The sequence below is a fragment of the Eretmochelys imbricata genome, chromosome 1 (assembly GCF_965152235.1).
Source record: "Eretmochelys imbricata isolate rEreImb1 chromosome 1, rEreImb1.hap1, whole genome shotgun sequence".
Classification (NCBI taxonomy): Eukaryota; Metazoa; Chordata; order Testudines; family Cheloniidae; genus Eretmochelys; species Eretmochelys imbricata.
Genome location: NC_135572.1, coordinates 55,407,509 through 55,425,839, shown reverse-complemented (window position 1 = coordinate 55,425,839; position 18,331 = coordinate 55,407,509). Strand labels below are relative to the sequence as shown.

At 47.5% G+C, this 18,331-nt stretch overlaps 1 protein-coding gene across 1 annotated transcript; it reads left to right on the top strand.

Annotated features, from left to right (window-relative positions):
* STOML3 (stomatin like 3) lies at nt 1-16,516 on the top strand. The gene is made up of 7 exons (XM_077806657.1): nt 1-52; nt 3,905-4,008; nt 5,015-5,087; nt 6,298-6,380; nt 8,946-9,149; nt 16,112-16,246; nt 16,328-16,516. The coding sequence occupies exons 1-7, from the start codon at nt 1-3 to the stop codon at nt 16,514-16,516; spliced, it is 840 nt and encodes a 279-aa protein (XP_077662783.1).
* Nucleotides 16,517-18,331: the final 1,815 nt, after the last annotated feature.

Here is an 18,331-nt window from a genome sequence, read left to right as displayed (position 1 = left end):
ATGGATTCTGGGAGAGGCTACCTTGGGAAAGAGAGTAAGGAGATGCTAGTTGGTAAGTGTTCCTTCCATTCTTACTGCAAAATAACCCCAACAAACGTGTGTGTGTGTGTGTGTGAGAGAGAGAGAGAGAAAAGTTAAGCGTGGGTCAAAGGCGTCAGATTGCTAGCCCTGGATTCCTCCATCTCCTTGGCAGCATTTGTGCCAGCTTCCCCACTGTCCTGCCAGTATGCCTCAACCCTTATCTGGGGACTGACACCTATAGCGGATAGGCTAATTCAGAGTCCATACCGATACAATCCTTAGCCTCTCTCTGCTAAGACTAGCTGTGAGGGTACCAAATGGTGCCAATTACGCAGGTGGCTTTGTAATGAAGGCTCCTGAGAATTGGACTGAGCCCACCAACTCATTTCACCTAAGCCACCAAGCAATTGAAATGTAACAGCTTTCAGTCAGTGGTCCAATATGGACTGGAACTATTTACCAGTTCCATTCTTTCTAGGTTTTTCACTGCACCCATTTCCATGGTGTCTGAGCTCCTACAGGTAAAAGACTCCATATTCCATTACGTCTCCCTGGAGCCATCCAACATCCTCCTGTTTTTTTTTTAAATGGCTACTAATTTTGTGTGGTGATTATAGATTAGACAGACAATCTATGCTGCTAGCATTTTGGTTTTAGCAATCAAGAGCAATGTAATCCTTATGAAAAAGTCCTATAGATTTTAATAAAGAATTATGAACATTCTATAGGATTTTAGACCATCTTGTTGAATTCTAGGATAGGAATATAATTCTCTATTATAGTCTAGAGGATGGCTCCATAAACCTATATAAAGAGTAGTATTTTCTACTAAATCTTATAGGATTTTTCCATAAAGGCACATCTTTCTTCCTCTCCAAAACATGTGGCCTTATATTCATTTAGTTCTGTCTCTCACAAAGTGATGGTCAAAGCACCAATAATGCTCAGCTCTGTACAAGATACCAAAATAAAAACAGTCCTGGTGCCAGAGGCCTGGCCCTTCAAAAGACAGACACAGAAGAGACTTGATGCACTGGGAAACTCAGAGGAGGAAATAACTTGCAAGATTTATTATTTTATTTGTTACTATTAACTCATTTTGGGAGGGCATTGGGTAGGGAAAGCTAGATCCACAAAAGGACATGCGCATGGCCACACTGACATGCAATGCCTAACTTTTAGGCATTCTGCCATCCAGTGGAATCCTCAGCCCCGAGTTAGACGCTTCCCATGATTTGAATAGGGAGCCTGACACCTAAGAATGGAATTTGTACAAGCTGAATGGGAAGCGCCCTAAGCTAGCCAGTAGGAAATGTTCAGGAGAGGGGTGTTGTCTAAGCCCTGGGCCTCAAAGGGACAGTCCTGGAGTTAAGCACCTACATCATCTCTGGTCAATCCTTTGTAGCAAGAAAAACACACAACAAGAGCGCCGTCTATCCATCTCCCATGATAGCAAGTAGCTCCGTGGTTAGGACTGTCTCCTGGGGTGTGGGAGATTTGCTTTCAGATCCCTGCTCAGCTGCAGGGAGTGGAACCTAGGTCTCCCATGTCCCAGGTGATTACCCTAACCACTGGGCTGTCGAGTGATTCTCTTTCTAGCCTAATGAATATTTAGCTATTTACCCAAAGTGAAAAAGCTTCAACAGGAGAGACTGAGGGAAACCCACATCAGAGTAGCTAATACCCCAGTGGTTAGGGCACCCACGTGAGAGGTGGGAGCGCTGCATTCAAATCCTGCCTCTGCAGTAATTGGCCCAGATGAGCGGTCTAACAGCCATCATCACTTTTGTGCGAGTTAGGCGTGCTCCAAGAATGCCTACCAGATCAGGCCCCAGCAAGATAGGGAGAGGGAACATCTAGTTTATGAATCTTACTAGGGCATTGAGCAACTTGGGGGTGTCAGGACAGAGTGGGCTTTGCATGCTCCCATCAGCAGAAACTTAACCACCTTGGAGACGTTACCAGTGGGCATTTGGGAATTTAGGGCCCAGCTGAGTGAAGGCTTTGAGGATCTCGGTGACATGTAAATGTTGGCCATAGGCACCTAGGTAAGTCCCTTTGAAGATCTAGTCCAGAGTCTTTAGACTGGGATACAAGTATGATATTTTCAATCAGAGTAACTTTTGAGCTGCAGAGAAAAGCTCTGTTGAAACATGTAGCCTAGATGGGTGTAAAAGGGGAAGGGGGAGAGGGGATGATAGCATGGGTGGAGGTGGGGAGGAAGATGAAGGCCAAGAGGTACAATATGCCTTTTTTTCAGCATCTGTAAAATTCTTCTGTGATTAAAACATGGCCCTGCTTCTTGAGCAATCTTTCGCACTTGGAGCTGACAGTGAACCAATGTTGATACAAACAACTCTCATTATTTGTTCACATTGCATTTGATCATAAGAGTGAGTAGGACAGTCAACTGATGGAAGAAACGTTTATCCTCTTGCCTATTACTTAATGTACCAGCAATAGCCTGACACTCCAGTGATGGCAAATGAAGCTGAATAGAACAATAACAGGGCAGGACGTATGGTGGAGAAGCAGCATAAACAGTAGTTTTAAGTTTTTAACATTAACCATAATTTTAACATTGAGGATTCTAGGCTGGCCTCAGCCATATGTACCTGAAGTTTTCATGGTAATTTACTCAAGAGAACTGCTCAAATCATCGGTTCCAGCAGTGGCAAGACCAAATGACATTTTTCTGGCAACCAGCCTGAACCTAACCCCTAGATTTGTCTTTTCTGTTTCAGTGGGTCAGAACAAAAGCCTGGATTCAAACTCTCCCAAATATAGAGTGTTAGTGTAAGATGTACACACAGTTCCCATGCAAAAAGCTTGAACAGAAAAGGCAGGACGTTCCAAACAAGGCCTGAAACTCTGTCTTCTTGGGCCCAAACCTCTCAACCTGGGCATGATTAAATCTGTAGCAAGGACCTCAGAAATGTGGAGCAGAGGACTGCAGAGCACAGCATTCTCTCCTCAGTGACTGTGGTGGGGGAAAAAAAGATTTTAGATGTTATATAAGGAGAAGGTTTTTTTACACAGGGTGAAATTTGAATCCCAAGCAGAGCAAGTGAGCAGGGAAAAGACCTTAGTTCTGGTATAGGAGTCCTCATACAGGGAAGAGCAGGCCCCCACCACAGGTTGTGTTCAGCCCAGTGCGGGAGCAGGTTGTCGGGAACAGCCTCTACACACAGATCCTGTGAGCATGCCTCCCTTGTACCCTGCCCTGGGGTGCTGAGCCCCTAGCTCTCTTCCTCTCCAAGCAGTGGAGAGGCATGGAGCGAGGAGGCTGCAACATTCAGCTTCTTGGTGGCATGCCCACAAAAATCAATTACGGCCACACTCTCCATTGAAAAATGGATTCCTGCAGCTGGTCTTCCCCCAGCATGGCTCCCTCCACGTCTCCTGTCCTGATTACCATTGCTTATGCCCCAGCTGCTCCTCTTGTATAGGGCTTGGCTGGGCTGGATTTGTCACACCCTTCCTGTGAAAAAATCTCTGGCTTTTCCTTGCCTCGTTGCAGCTCTGCTCCTAAGTACCCCTCCCCGGCTAAAAAAAACCCTGGCATCTGGCAATTGGGGTCTCCAGGCTCTATCCCAACACAATTAATTAATGATAATACAGTGCTGAGGAAAGGCAGCAGGACCGTAGAGTGAAAAGAACTGCCAGAGAGCTAGTCACATATCTGCGCGTTTTGACAATCACTGGTTTCTGGCATTAGGTGAACGGGCCAGCTCTCTACACCAGAAGTTTCAAACCTAAACTGTCCGGGGAGTTCCTGTCATTTTTCCTCATGTAGAACTTCTTTGTTGTGCCAGATGTTTTACTATAAACTCAGCAGATTGACCAGGCAACTGCCAACGGTTCCCGTCTTTTTATTCTGTAGCAGATAAGAAGGAAGGAATTGGGGCCTGTGGCTGGATCCTGGTTTCTCTTTCAGTCCTGTTCTTGCTTATTACCTTTCCTTTCTCCATCTGGATGTGCCTGAAGGTAAGCTGATGGGAATTGGAGCACTGAGAGAACGGTCTATTACTACTATGTATTTCACCAGGACAAAAGCCATTTGTACCCCATGTTATGGGACAAAGGATAGTTTTTGTAGTTAAGGTTCAAGATTTGGATGCAAGAGGTCTGTGTTCTGGTCCATGTTCATCCTCAGGCTCCCTGTATAACCTCAGATAGGTCATTTAAATTCTCTGTGCCTTCAGTTCTTCCACAGGGATACTACTGCTCTACTTCACAGGGATAGTGTGAGAATAAAGTAATGAATGTTTCTGAGGTGCTGGGGATGAGAGACTTAGAAAAACTGATCAGTATTTGTACAAATACAAATGCAGGTCCACATCCTGGACCACCCATGGGAAAAAATAGTGGGTGCTTATCACCCACAGGCAGCCAAGCTCCCTCCCACACCCCTCCAGCACCTCCTGCCCACCACCAGCCCCACCAGTCGGCTCCTCCCCTTCTCTCCCAGTGCCTCCCGCCCACCACGACCAGCTGTTCCGCAGTGTGCAGGAGGCGCTGGGGGGGGGGGAGGGGAAGAGGAGGAGCAGGGACGGGGCACGCTTGGGGGAGGGGCAGAACTGGGTGGAAAGAGGCAGGGTGGGAGCAGGGGGGGCAGGGCAGAGAGGGGGCGGGAAGAGGTGGGGCAGGGGTGGGGGGGCAGGGAAAGTGTGGAGTGGGGTAAGGTTGGGGGCAGGAAGGTGTGGAGTGGGGGTGGGGCCTCGGGCTGAGCAGGGGTTGAGCACTCCCGGGGAAAGGAAGAAGCCGGCACCTGTGATCACATGCATAAGTATTTGCAGGATCGGGGCCTGATATTCCACAGCAAGGGACAGGGTGAGGGGCTAGAGGGAGAACAAGATCAAAAATGTGTAATTACTTACATATCTTTTGCTATCATTATTTTGTCATTTCCGTGTGGTTTGAAGGATAGACAGTCAGGCAAGAGGGAAGGGTGGTGTTAGTGTTAAACTCTATTTTAAAAATATTGTCCTAGATTGTCAAGGAATATGAGCGTGCTGTTGTATTTCGGCTGGGACGTATAGTGTCTAAAAGAGCAAAGGGCCCAGGTGAGTAAATGAGGTTTTATCTATTTTCACTGTAACCAGATGTTCTGTATCTGAGGTTCTCTCAAGTCCTTGTTCAGAGAATGGGTGATGCAAGGAATCTGTCCAGGGCACAGTAAAAAGGACAAAGTAATTCTTTGTCCATGAGCCTGTGCATCTGCTGCTTGTTTTCTCTATATTGCTGTTTAGAGAGGAAGCCAGCAGATCCTGAGATCTAAACCTGGCTTTATAATAGTGTAAAGATCACATGCAGGGGAAGGATGATCTTGTGCTTAACACACTGGACAGAGACTTAGGAGATCTGGATTCCATTCCCCATTCTGCCACAGACTTCCTGTGTGACCTTTGGCAAGTCACTCAATCTCCCTGGACTTCAGTTTGCCATCTGTAAAATGGGGGGATAATAATACTTCCTTTCTCTCACCCTTTATCAGTCTTGTCTATTTAAAGTTGTAAGGTCTTTGGGGCGGGGACAGTCTCTTACTAAGTGTGTGTGTACAGCGCCTAGCGCAACACTTGGTATCATAGTTGGGGCCTTCAGGTGCTATTGTCATAGGAAACGATCACTAATAAGAAGAATGCTCTCTGCATTATTATAACAAGTACCTTTGCACCATGCGGATGAAAAACAAACAATCCATTGGAAAAGGTACAGTGAGACGATGCAAACATGGAGTAGGAATGGAGGAAGAACCCCCTTATCACATAACCATCTCTATTCCTCTGCAAAACAACCATGTGGCCCAAAAAGTGGGCAGGGTTGAAGGAGGAGCCACACTAAGTGGCTAGTTCCCCCTGACCCACCATCCTGAAGAGCTAACAATCTAAATAGACAAAAATTTGAGAGGGGAAACAGAGGCATAGAGAAGGAAGTAACTTGCTCAAGGTCACATGACAGAGCTGAGAACAGAATGGAATTCTTCTGACTCCCAGTCTAGTACACTATCTACTTAACCCTACTGAATTCACATTGGTATTGGAACTCCGACATCCGCATTTCCTTCCATTATATATATAAAAATATGAAACCCCATTCCTTTCTCCTCATACAGAAAAAGAAATGCTGTGGTAATGAAATATCAGTATAGCTCTGAGGGCCATTGTCATTACACAATAGAAATAGTTATTTCCAGAGGTTTGCTTCATGTGCGATCAGAGCTTAGCCTTCAGATAAGGTGTTTCAGCTTTGGCCTTTTCTTCTTCTTTTCTGCAGGTTTGATAATAGTCCTTCCGTGTACGGATGTTTTTACCAGGGTTGATCTTAGAACTGTTACCAGTAACATTCCCCTACAAGAGGTAACAACTTACGCAATAGCCATTTAAACTAGAAATCAAACCTAAAGCAGTTTTAGTTTTTAACATGTCAAACTAAGAAAGCGTTTTTTTTGTCTCAGTCTTTGGCAGCGGTACAGACTTAACTTCATTTGCTGTACTTGTTTACTTCCAAATGCTAGTGCCAGAATAACACTGGAGCCTAATCAAACCTACAACCCTACCAGCTCAGGTTATAGTCTTGTCACTCCTGGCAAGTCAAGCAGGCTTTTCTTACTAACTTTCAGCATTCTGGGTTAGAAAAAGAGGAAAGTGAGATTAGAGCTAGAGATGTGGGGAGGTCCGAGGATGAGAGAGAGGGAAGTCAAGACAGCTGAAATTTACCAAGCCTTCAGAATTAGCCCTCTCTCTACCATCCAGGGAAATCAAGCAATAAACTAGAGTGGGATCTCCAGTAACTATTTTTCCTAGTAAGAAACAGATCTGATAAATAACTGATTAGATACAAAACTTATCATTATGAAAGCCTTCACTGAAGTAACTTAGAAAGTTAATGTTGTTCCAGACAAAACAATGAGCAAAGACCAAATTTGTCACATTTGGTGCCTATGGATAGGTAATTTAATACTCACTTAGGCACCTTAACAAGTCACCTTGAAGTCAAAAGAAGCTGCAGACGCTCATCTCTGAACATCAGGCCTTAATAGGGATGTACGGCCTTCTCTCTAGGCACCCAGGGTTGAAAATGTTGGCCAAAGAAGTTCATTTTTAAAAAAAAGTCAATGGGAAATCTCCCCCTCCGCAGAAAAAGGTTTATTTACATGTAGCTACAGTACTGTGCTTCTGCTTGAAGAGTTGCCATTTTATTGTGCTTTTCTGAAGAAAGGAGAAAGAAGAATCAGTAGTGAGAGAGCCAACAAAGTTTCCGTGTTACAGATCTGAGAAAAGGTTCTTTCTGATATAGTGTGCTGCTAGAGATTGTTCCTAAATATTCCATCCAAAATTTAAATGCCTGTGGCTTGGAATAAATATGCTTAAGGAACCTCATCGGTTTTAAGAGCTCAGGGGTCTTATTTCATGTAGTGTCAGATTCACTGAGTCTAAACTCTGTTACCCCTTTTGACCCAAGTGGTCAGCCAGAATTCATGGTCTTGTGGGTTGTTTCCATTAGGAGGAGAAAATGATGATCGAGGCAGGTATTTATTTGATGCAATCCTGTTTATTTACAAAAAATGTACAAAGTCCTGTTTCCCAAAATACAGTAGGAATCAAACAGCAGGAGACAGTTCCGTTGCTCAGTTTCCCACCTGTTTCCAGCAGCACTCTGTGCAAAAGCTCCATCTCTTAGCCGTTCTCAGGGTCATACTAGAAGTGCTCCTCTGACTGAACATAAGAACGGTCATACTGGGTCAGATCAAAAGTCCATGTAGCCCAGTATCCTGTCTTCCGACAGTGGCCAATGCCAGGTGCCCCAGAGGGAATGAACAGAACAGGTAATCATTAAGTGAACCATCCCCTGTCGCCCATTCCCAGCTTCTGGCAAACAGAAGCTAGGGACACTACTGCATCTGAGGCTTCCTTGCTGCCTTCTTTGTGTGCTTCTATGGTACTGATCCTCCTCTCTCTCTCTCATACACAAACTGCATTTCATTCAGACCCGAAGGAAAACCCCTCAGAGTGCATGGCTCAACTCCTATTCCAGCTTTGCATGTGGCCTATATTTTTGGGTGGTGGTTCCCTATTGTTTCAACTCTGGATTCCATAAAGGAGCTTAACTGCTTCTTTCTTTTATCCTTTATGAAGAGTGACTGTTATGTCCACCAGCTTCAGTGAGGGTTTTGCCCAACCCCCAACATAACACTCTGTTAGAAAGACTCCATAGATGGAAAGTCAGCTGGGGTGGAGGGGAAGCTGATGTAGTGAAAAGGGGAGATGACATGCTGGAGGGATGAAGAGAGCCAACTCCAAACATGGGTAGGTCTGTACAGGAAGGAAGGTGGCCATAATAACCTGGGAACATACTTACACAGTACATCCTCTCTGCAATCTCTTCTGGCAGGGCTTCTATGGAGCCCTTGGCTGCAAACTAAAGATGCCTCCCACCTATCCTGGTGGTAAGGCAGTGGTGGAAACATCAACTGTGCTCCATCAAGATTAATTGTTCACTGGGGCACAGGGGATTTATAGCTCCCTTCGCCAGCGTTGGCGAATGTGGCCTGGCATGCCTACGTAAAGGGACGCCACAGACCATTTAAGAACATGTCATCCAGTTGTTGCATTTTTTTCCTGTCCTTGTGCCTATGATTTTTAAATTCCATGAACCTGCTTATGAGGATTCCAAGGCAAATGCACTCAGAATCATCACAATTGGTTAACATATTACTGGGCGAGTCATTTAAATACTTTGCACAAATATTGCTTTGGTTTAAATGGTTGTAAATCCAGGATGACATCACTGAAATCAATTTACCTACACTTCTTTGAATTATAGTGGCTTCTTGTCTCACTACAGGAAACAAACATCTCCATAATGCTGGGATTTGTGTGTCCTGGATGATTATCTAATCTCTGTATGTTTGTTTTTCGTAGATTCTTACGAAAGATTCTATAACTACCCAAGTTGATGGAGTGGTCTACTATAAAATCTACAGTGCTGTCTGTTCAGTGGCTAATGTCACGGATGCCCATTTAGCCACCAACCTGCTGGCACAGACCACTTTGAGAAATGTTCTAGGCACCCAAAGCTTGTCCCAGATCCTGTCTGGTCGAGAAGAGATTGCCCACAATATCCAGGTAAATCTACATCTAATGTTCTATTGATGGGCACAGCATCTCGTTTTATGGAATATAATCTTAGAAATGAGTGGCCTTTTTTTAAAAAAAAAACATAATTGTAAAATCTTTCATTATCCCTTTTCAGTTTCATACACCTCCTACTGCAAAATATGGAAGAAATATTGTAAAGATACTTCCTCAGCTCATCTGATAAAACTAGTGATCTCTTGTTAAAAAGCAAACAAGGCTCTTGGAACTTAACTTTTTGAGAAGTGAATGAGACAGAAAAGAGTCTTGATATGGGGCTCCCTGACACTTCTTTAGAAATGTGCAATAATGTGCGATGGTGAAGAAATCCATAGTTACCAAGATGCTCTATCTTAGACTCAGGACTTTAAGGTCAGAAGGGACCATCATGGCCAGCTAAACTGACCTCCTGCTCATTGCAGGCCACAGAACAGGGTCGTGGGTATAAGAGGCTTGGGGAGACTAAGCCTCCCCATACCGGTCAAGAAATGCCAGATGTGGTGCACCACTCTTTGGAGGCCCGCCGCCACTCCTGGAAGCTCCCAAGAAGTGGCGGGGCCACCAGCTCCCAAACTGTGGCCCCGTTTGTGCTCTGCCCTGAGGCCCCACCCTCTCTTGGCCTCTTCTCCCTGAGGCCCTGCCCTCGTACCGCCTCTTCTTGCCCCCACTCTGCTTCTTCCCCTGAGGCCCCCCCCTTGCCTGCCCATTAGTTGCTCCTATCTGCCCCCTCTCTCCCTATCACTTGCTCTTAAGGCAGGAAGGGCCAGAAAGAAGTGAGCGGGGAGGGGATGGAGAGGAGTGAGAGGCAGGTGTGGGGACCTCAGAAGAGGGGGTGGAGAGGAGAGGGTGGGGGGAGACTCGGGGAAGGAGATGGAAAGGAGCGGGGGGCCACAGAGGAGGGAGCCAAGACTGCCCCCCCGGCTTCTCCTTTCCCAAAGCCACACTCCTGCCCTTTCTCTGAGGCCCCGCCCCCACACCATCCCCTCCCTCTGTCGCTTGGTTTCCCCTACCCTCACTCATTTTCACTGGGATGGGGCACGGGGTTGGGGTGCAGGAGAAGGTGAGGGCTCTGGCTGGGGGCACGGGCTCTGGGGTGGGGCCAGTAATGCGGGGTTCAGGGTTGGGAGGGGGCTCTGGGCTAGAGTAGGGGGTTGGGATGTGGGAGGGGGCTCACAGCTGGGACGGGGGTTGGGATGTGAGCTCTGGGCTGGCGCCAAGGGGTTCGGAGTGTGGGAGAGGGCTACGGGCTGGGACAGAGGGTTGGAGTGTGGGAGGGGGTGAAGGCTCCAGTTTGGCCGGGATTCTTCCAAAATAGGCATCAATCTCCTGGTGAATTTGAAACCAATCCAGGAGATTTTAATAGGCCGCTAAAAGTCCGGTCGGCAGCACAGCGGGGCTAAGGCAGGCTCCTTACCTGTCCTGGTCTGCGTGGCTCCTGGAAGTGGCCAGCATGTCCACCTACTAAGAGCAGGAGCGCCCACGGGGTCTCCACATGCTGCCCCTGCCCTGAACACTGACGCCGCAGCTCCCATTGGCCAGGAACCATGGCCATCTGTCCGTCCCTGAGCCTAGGAGCTGGACATGCTGGCTGCTTCCGGGAGCCACCCGAGGTAAGCGCCGCCCGGCTGGAGCCCCCACTCCTCACCTCATCTTACACCCCAACCCCCTGCTTCAGCCCTGATCCTCCTCCCTCACCCAAACTCCCTCCCAGAGCCCACGCCCCAAACCCTCTCCTGCACCCCAACCCCCTATCTGAGCCCTGAGCCCTCTTCTGCACTCCAAAACCCTCATCCCTGGCCACACCCCAGAGCGGTGGGTGGAGGGGTTATTGGGGGAGAGGGCAGAGAGGAGTGGGTGCGGGGGCCTCAGGGGAAGAGGTGGAGCAGGGTCAGGAAGCGGTGGAGTGTGGGCAGGAAGAGGCGGAGTGGGAGCGGGGTCTTCTGAGAAGAGGCTGAGTGGGTGTGGACCTCGCGGTGGAGCAGTGGGTGGGGCTACTGTCCAGGCACTGGTGGCCCTCCCCTCAATTTCTAGAGAACTTGCGGCGCTCCCACCCAGCCTCCCCAAATGCAAGAGTCGCATGTTGCCTATGCCACAGAACCTCACCCTCACCCACCCACTCCTATAATAGGCCCCCTAACCTCTGGCTGAGTTACTGAAGTCCTCAAATCATGATTTAAATACATTAAGTTACAGAGAATCTACAATTTACACTTGTTTAAACCTGCAAGTGACCCATGCTCAATGCTGAAGAGGACGACAAAAAAACCCCAAGGTCTCTGCCAATCTGACCCAAGGGAACATTCCTTCCTGACCCCAAATATGGTGATCAGTAGACCCTGAGCATGAATTATTGGTAGTAACTGAGAGCCCTCCCCTCAAGTATCCCATCACCAGCCGTTGGAGATATTTGCTGCTGGCAGTCACAGATTGGCTACATACCATTCTCATCATACCATCCCCTCCATAAACTTATCAAGCTTAGTCTTCAAGCCAGTTAGGCTTTTTGCCCCCACTGCTCCCCTTGGAAGACTGTTCCAGAACTTTTACTCCTCTGATGGTTAGAAACCTTTGTCTAATTTCAAGCCTAAACTTGTTGATGGCCAGTTTATAGCCATTTGTTCGTGTCCACATTGGCACATAATGCAACTAACTCCTCTCCCTCCTGGTAGTTATCCCTCTGATGTATTTATAGAGAGCAACCATATCTCCCCTCAGCCTTCTTTTGGTTAGGCTAAACAAGCCAAGCTCTTTGAGTCTCCTCTCATAAGGTAGGTTTCAGAGTAGCAGCCATGTTAGTCTGTATTCGCAAAAAGAAAAGGCGTACTTGTGGCACCTTAGAGACTAACCAATTTATTTGAGCATGAGCTTTCGTGAGCTACAGCTCACTTCATCGGATGCATTCTTACAAAAGTTTATGCTCAAATAAATTGGTTAGTCTCTAAGGTGCCACTAGTACTCCTTTTCTCTCATAAGGTAGGTTTTCCATACCTTGGATCATCCTAGTAACCCTTCTCTGCTCCTGTTCCAGTTTGAATTCATCTTTTCTAAACATGGGAGTCCAAAATTGCACATAGTATTCCCGATGAGGTCTTACCAGTGCCTTGTATAATGGTACTAACACTTCCCTGTTGCTACTAGAAATACCTCACCTGAAGCATCTGTGAGGGACCCTGACCAGTGGCGTACAGGAGTCTGGTCTATTGGGATCCAGGAAGTGGGCGGGCGGAGCTCGTCCACTACGAAAGGAGCCCCCCCCAGCCTAAAGGGGAGATCCACAGGGCCTGGAGAGCCGACTAATTACCGGGGACAACTAATGAAAAACAGGGACGGGAGTGCAGTCAAAGGGTCAAAAAAAAGGGAACCGGACGGGGACACCGAGCAGAGAACCCCGGACAGCGCCCACCGCTCCTCAAAGGCGTCAAGGGAGTCAGTGGACGCCGCCCAGAGGAACTCCGCTCGGAGGCGTGAACGGACAGAGGATCGGAAATAGGCCCCGCAGTCGCAAGAGACTCCATCGGCGTACAGGAGTCTGGTCCTATTGGGATCCAGGGAGTGGGCGGGCAGAGCTCGTCCACTACGAAAGGAGCCCCCCCCAGCCTAAGGGGGGGATCCACAGGGCCTGGAGAACCAACTAATTACGGGGGACAACTAATGAAAAACAGGGACGGGAGTGCGGTCAAAGGGTCAAACGAAGGGAACCGGACGGGGACACCGAGCAGAGAACCCCGGACAGCGCCCACCGCTCCTCAAAGGCGTCAAGGGAGTCAGTGGACGCCACCCAGAGGAACTCCGCTCGGAGGCGTGAACGGACAGAGGATCGGAAATAGGCCCCACAGTCGCAGGAGACTCCATCGGCGTACAGGAGTCTGGTCTATTGGGATCCAGGAAGTGGGCGGGCGGAGCTCGTCCACTACGAAAGGAGCCCCCCCCAGCCTAAGGGGGAGATCCACAGGGCCTGGAGAACCGACTAATTACGGGGGACAACTAATGAAAAACAGGGACGGGAGTGCGGTCAAAGGGTCAAACAAAGGGAACCGGACGGGGACACCGAGCAGAGAACCCCGGACAGCGCCCACCGCTCCTCAAAGGCGTCAAGGGAGTCAGTGGACGCCGCCCAGAGGAACTCCGCTCGGAGGCGTGAACGGACAGAGGATCGGAAATAGGCCCCGCAGTCGCAGGAGACTCCATCGGCGTACAGGAGTCTGGTCTATTGGGATCCAGGAAGTGGGCGGGTGGAGCTCGTCCACTACGAAAGGAGCCCCCCCCCAGCCTAAGGGGGAGATCCACAGGGCCTGGAGAGCCGACTAATTACGGGGGACAACTAATGAAAAACAGGGACGGGAGTGCGGTCAAAGGGTCAAACAAAGGGAACCGGACGGGGACACCGAGCAGAGAACCCCGGACAGCGCCCACCGCTCCTCAAAGGCGTCAAGGGAGTCAGTGGACGCCGCCCAGAGGAACTCCGCTCGGAGGTGTGAACGGACAGAGGATCGGAAATAGGCCCCGCAGTCGCAGGAGACTCCATCGGCGTACAGGAGTCTGGTCGAAGGCAAATATACTGGTCCCTGGATGAACAGTTTTCTGTTCCTTGAGTGACCAGAGCAGGGGCTGTACTAGAGCAATCAAGAACCTGCTAGAACCAATTAAGACAGGCAAGCTAATTAAGACACCTGGAGCCAATTAAGAACATACTAGAATCAATTCTGACAGGCAGACTAATCAGGACACCTGGTTTAAAAAGGACCTCCCAGCAGTTAGGGGAGGGCGTGTACAAGGAGCAGGGAGTGAGAAGGCGTGCTGTTAGAGAACTGAGGAGTACAAGCATGATAAGGCTTCAGGAGGAAGATCCTGCGGTGAGGGTAAAGAAGGTGTTGGGAGGAGGCCCTGGGGAAGTAGCCCAGGGAGTTGTAGCTGCCATGCAGCTGTTACAAGAGACACTGTAGACAGGTGCAATCCACAGGGCCCTGGGCTGGAACCCAGAGTAGAGGGTGGGCCTGGGTTTTCCCCCATCCCCCTTAACTCCCCATTTGAGACGAGCAGGTGACCTGGACTGTGCATCCCACCAGAGGGGAAGGTCCATGGCCTATCCCCTGACCCACTAGGTGAGTCAGCAGAGACTTTGGAGTTTGTTCTCGCTTTCCCTATGCTCGCCAGTGATGAGATTAGCTGAGTGAACAGCAGGTTTAAGCCACTAGCAAAAGTGGCCAAACTGAGGGCTGCTGCGAATCTCGGAGGCAAGCAAATCTGCCAATAAGCGCAGGACTCACCAAGGCAGAGGAGGAACTTTGTCACGTATCCTAGGACTGCATTAGCCTTTTTTCACAGCCACATCATATTAGTGGCTCATAGTCGTCCTATGATTAACCAGTACACCCAGGTCTTTTGCCTCCTCTGTCACTTCCAACTGATACATTCCCTGTTTATAGCAAAAATTCTTGTTGTTAGTCCCTAAATGCAATCCCATTTCTATAACTCCAGTTTACAAGGTTGTCCAGATCATATTGTTTGATAATCTGGTCCTCTTTATTGGCAATACCTCCCAACTTTGTGTCATCTGAAAACTTTATTTTTTTGCCAAGGTTGGTAATAAAAATGTTAAATAAGGTTGGTCCCAAGACTGATCCCTGATGAACTCCACTAGTAACCTCCCTCTAGCCTGAGAGTTCACCTTTCAGTATGACCTGTTGTAGTCTCCCTTTTAACCAGTTCCTTGTCCACCTTTCAATTCTCATATTAATCCCTATCTTCTTCAATTTAACTCATAATTTCCCATTGGAACCGTATCAAATACCCTAGTGAAATCCAGGTAGATTAGATCTACTGCATTTCCTTTGTCTAAAAAACCAGTTACTTTATCAAAGAAGGAGATCAGGTTGGTCTGGCACAATCTACCTTTTGTAAAACCATCTTGTATTACCTTAAGCAGATGCTTGATTAAACTTTGGCACCACCCATCTCTCATGTCATGTCAATAAAATGTGTTGAATTGTTCCCCTGTTTAAATCCTGCCCCCAACCCTCCCCTGCAATCCAGGGAGCGTCACTCTGGCAGCCAAGAGAGAGTAGAGGAGAAAAAAAAGATCTTGTTTCCTCTTCGATATCAGGGAGAGAGAGAGAGAGAGACCAAAAAAAGACAGCTCACCTCCACACCCCTTCCAACAGCCAGGAGAAAATGTGTGCGTGAGAGAGGTGATATGACGTGATGTTGTGTCAGTGTGTAATGAGGAAGAGTCAAAGGTCGATTGTGGTAGCACTTAGGAGCCCTAGTCACAGACCAGGATCCCATTGTACTAGGCATTGTGATGCATCATACTGATTCTATGTATTGAGGGAAAATAGTACAGTGCAATTTCAGGATGTCACTCGCACTCTTCTGAGGGTCTCTGGCTCCAGTGGATAACAGAGTGACTTATCTGCAATGAAAGGTTGAGTGCTATTCTTTCACATGGGGGGTACTTACCTTTTTATGTTCCCAGATTCTCTTGGTCCTTTATTAACAGCTCCCACTATTGCACCTGGTTCTGCAAGCCCTTCCTTACATGAGGAATTTAACTCAAGGCAGTGTCTGTAGGTTTGGGCCTGCAGGTCTTTAATTCTGACCACAATAAAGGTAAATGGCTTCTTTCAAAGCTGTTCCCATCGGGCAGAACTGGTGCTAGAAAAATAACATAATGACTTGCCCAAGTGCATCATCTCCCCTCCAATACATCACAGATCTGAGAGAATATTTCACAACTAATAATTGATCTGACCCTTTTTAGCCACTTGACCTACCCCTGAAATATCCCCATGTAGATCATAATTTCTTTCCATTTATTCTTTTATTTCAATTATTCTTTTGCAATTGTTTTGGAATTCTGAGCGTAGTCGATATCTGAGACATTTTGGTTAGTGTGATTTGTCATTTAAATCGCATGGTATAGATTTTGATATTGTCTTTTTTTTTTTAAAAAGTCTATCCTCGATAATGCCACCAGTAAATGGGGAATCCAGGTAGCACGTGTGGAAATCAAAGACATCAGGATCCCAATGGAGATGCAAAGAGCTATGGCTGCTGAAGCTGAATCAACACGAGATGCTAGAGCTCAGGTGAGATCCACAGTAATATTTCTCTCATTTGTATAATGTGGTGTATCACCACCAACATGTCCGTTTCTATCACGTTTTTAGATCATAGCAGCAGAAGGAGAAAGGAATGCTTCCGAAGCACTGAAGCAGGCCTCCATGGTGCTGGTTGAGGCTCCATCAGCCCTCCAGCTGCGCTACTTGCAGACCTTGGCCACGCTAGCTACTGAGAAGAATTCCACCATTGTCTTACCTCTGCCCATGAATATGCTGCAGGGTTTTTATAAACAATAATAGGACAAAACCAGATGGTGATTAAGGCTCTTTTACACTGAATTCTTTAGTTTGGAGAACTTTACAGGGATTCAGGAGAGGCAAGCCTGTGCAAAATTAATCAGAATTAATGTAGAAAGTACACTTTGATATCCTGCCTCAGGAATAGGGTTAACTACCCAGAGACCATCATAAGCTAGAACACTGAATCTGAATGACCCCAAATTTTTGAGGGATTCAAAATTCAGATATCCAAATTTTGTAGCTCAAGCTCATCACTAAGTAAAAAAATAAAGAGACTTTTTGTTAAAATACAGGTTAAACTGAGGTGCTCGCTTTTGATGTTACTTGATTTTACAGTCACTCGTTTAGCAGGTATGTGGTGATTTGTCAGCTCACTAGGAGCCTGCCTCTAAAAGCTAATACAGCCACTGCATGCAGTAAATAGGCCAGCTCCTGTTCTGTTACACTGGGGTAAATTTGTAGCATCTCAGTTGAAAACACCAGTGTAGTGGCGAGAAGAATGTCACCCAGAGGTATTCCTTGATCATTACTGGAACCACCAAGTAATTTAAGTCTATGTAGCTCCTACAAAAGGACTTAGGTGCCTATATCCAACATTTAGATGCCACCAGCCTTAAACCTCTCTCTCTCACCTAAGCCCCAGTAGGCTCTTCAAACTCAGTGGGCCCCCCTCTGTTTCACCTATGGGGGCCAATACAGTTGGCATGCACTGAGCATATTTAAATCCACACAAAATAACAATGACCACAGAGAATAGCATGGCCTTCTCGGAACCTTTAGTCAGGTGGTAGGGCACTTAGCCAGGCCGTGGAAGACCTGAAGTTCTGTTCTCCCTCTTGACTGATGGGGAGTATGCATTTGAAGCTGGGTCTCCCGTTCCTGAAGGGAATGCCCAACCATTGACCGTAGAGAATTATTTTCACTCTGTGTCTGTCCCAGTGCATATTTAATTATTTCTACACAGCTGAACAGCTTTAATAGGCAAGATTGAGAGACACCAGCACCAGAATATCCCATAGCCCAGTGGTTAAAGAACTCTTCTGAGAGGTAGGAGACCCAATTTTGCATCACTTCTCCACAGCTAGGGGAATTGAACCTGGGTCTCCCACATCCTGAAGAAGTGCTCTGACCACTGGGCTAAAGATCATAAGCGGGGCTCCTTCTTGCAAAAATCAAGTTAGGCCCCTAATTCCAGGAGAGGGTTAATGTCTGAGAATCCCAAGCAGAGGGGCTTTCTGAATGGGGCAGCATTTAGACCACCCTCCTCTCCTTGGGATGTGCTAATGCCTGGCAGAGATGACTCCTTGCTTAGCATGCTGGGACCCATTCTAACAAACTCTCCCCCCTCCAGTGTGTAGGGAGCCTGAGCCCCTAATTCAGTGCTACAGTTTCTACTGGGTGACACAGCACCCAAAATGTAGGCATCGCAAAGCTGAGCGTAAGTCCCTTGGTGGATCTAGTGCCTCCTTCTGCTCTTGCACAGATGTAAATTAGCTGTAACTCCATTGACTTTAATGGAGTTTTCCGCAAGTGTAAGTGGAATCAGAATCAGGCCTTTGTGGTATTTGGCATCCAAACTAATTGGCGCGCTGTACAATAAAAGGAAGAGAATGTATTTCTAGTGGTTACAGGAGCATTTCTTACACTTTTAGAAGCTGAGCCTACTTTCAGGAAAATGAACCCAGTCATCTGGGATTAAATACCTACACATTTTATTGTATGCATCTTCTCCCCGGCTCTGCACCCAGCTAGCCCTTTGTTTTCCCCATGCCCCCAATATTTGGGACCCATTGATGTAGATTTTTGTAATAT

Bases quoted from the DNA above. Each gene is read 5' to 3' on its own strand.
- STOML3 (XM_077806657.1), top strand. From the start codon at position 1: ATGGATTCTGGGAGAGGCTACCTTGGGAAAGAGAGTAAGGAGATGCTA. The intron at 5,088-6,297 runs GTGAGTAAATGA...TCTTTTCTGCAG, and splicing joins TAAAAGAGCAAAGGGCCCAG to GTTTGATAATAGTCCTTCCG. The intron at 6,381-8,945 runs GTAACAACTTAC...TGTTTTTCGTAG, and splicing joins GTAACATTCCCCTACAAGAG to ATTCTTACGAAAGATTCTAT.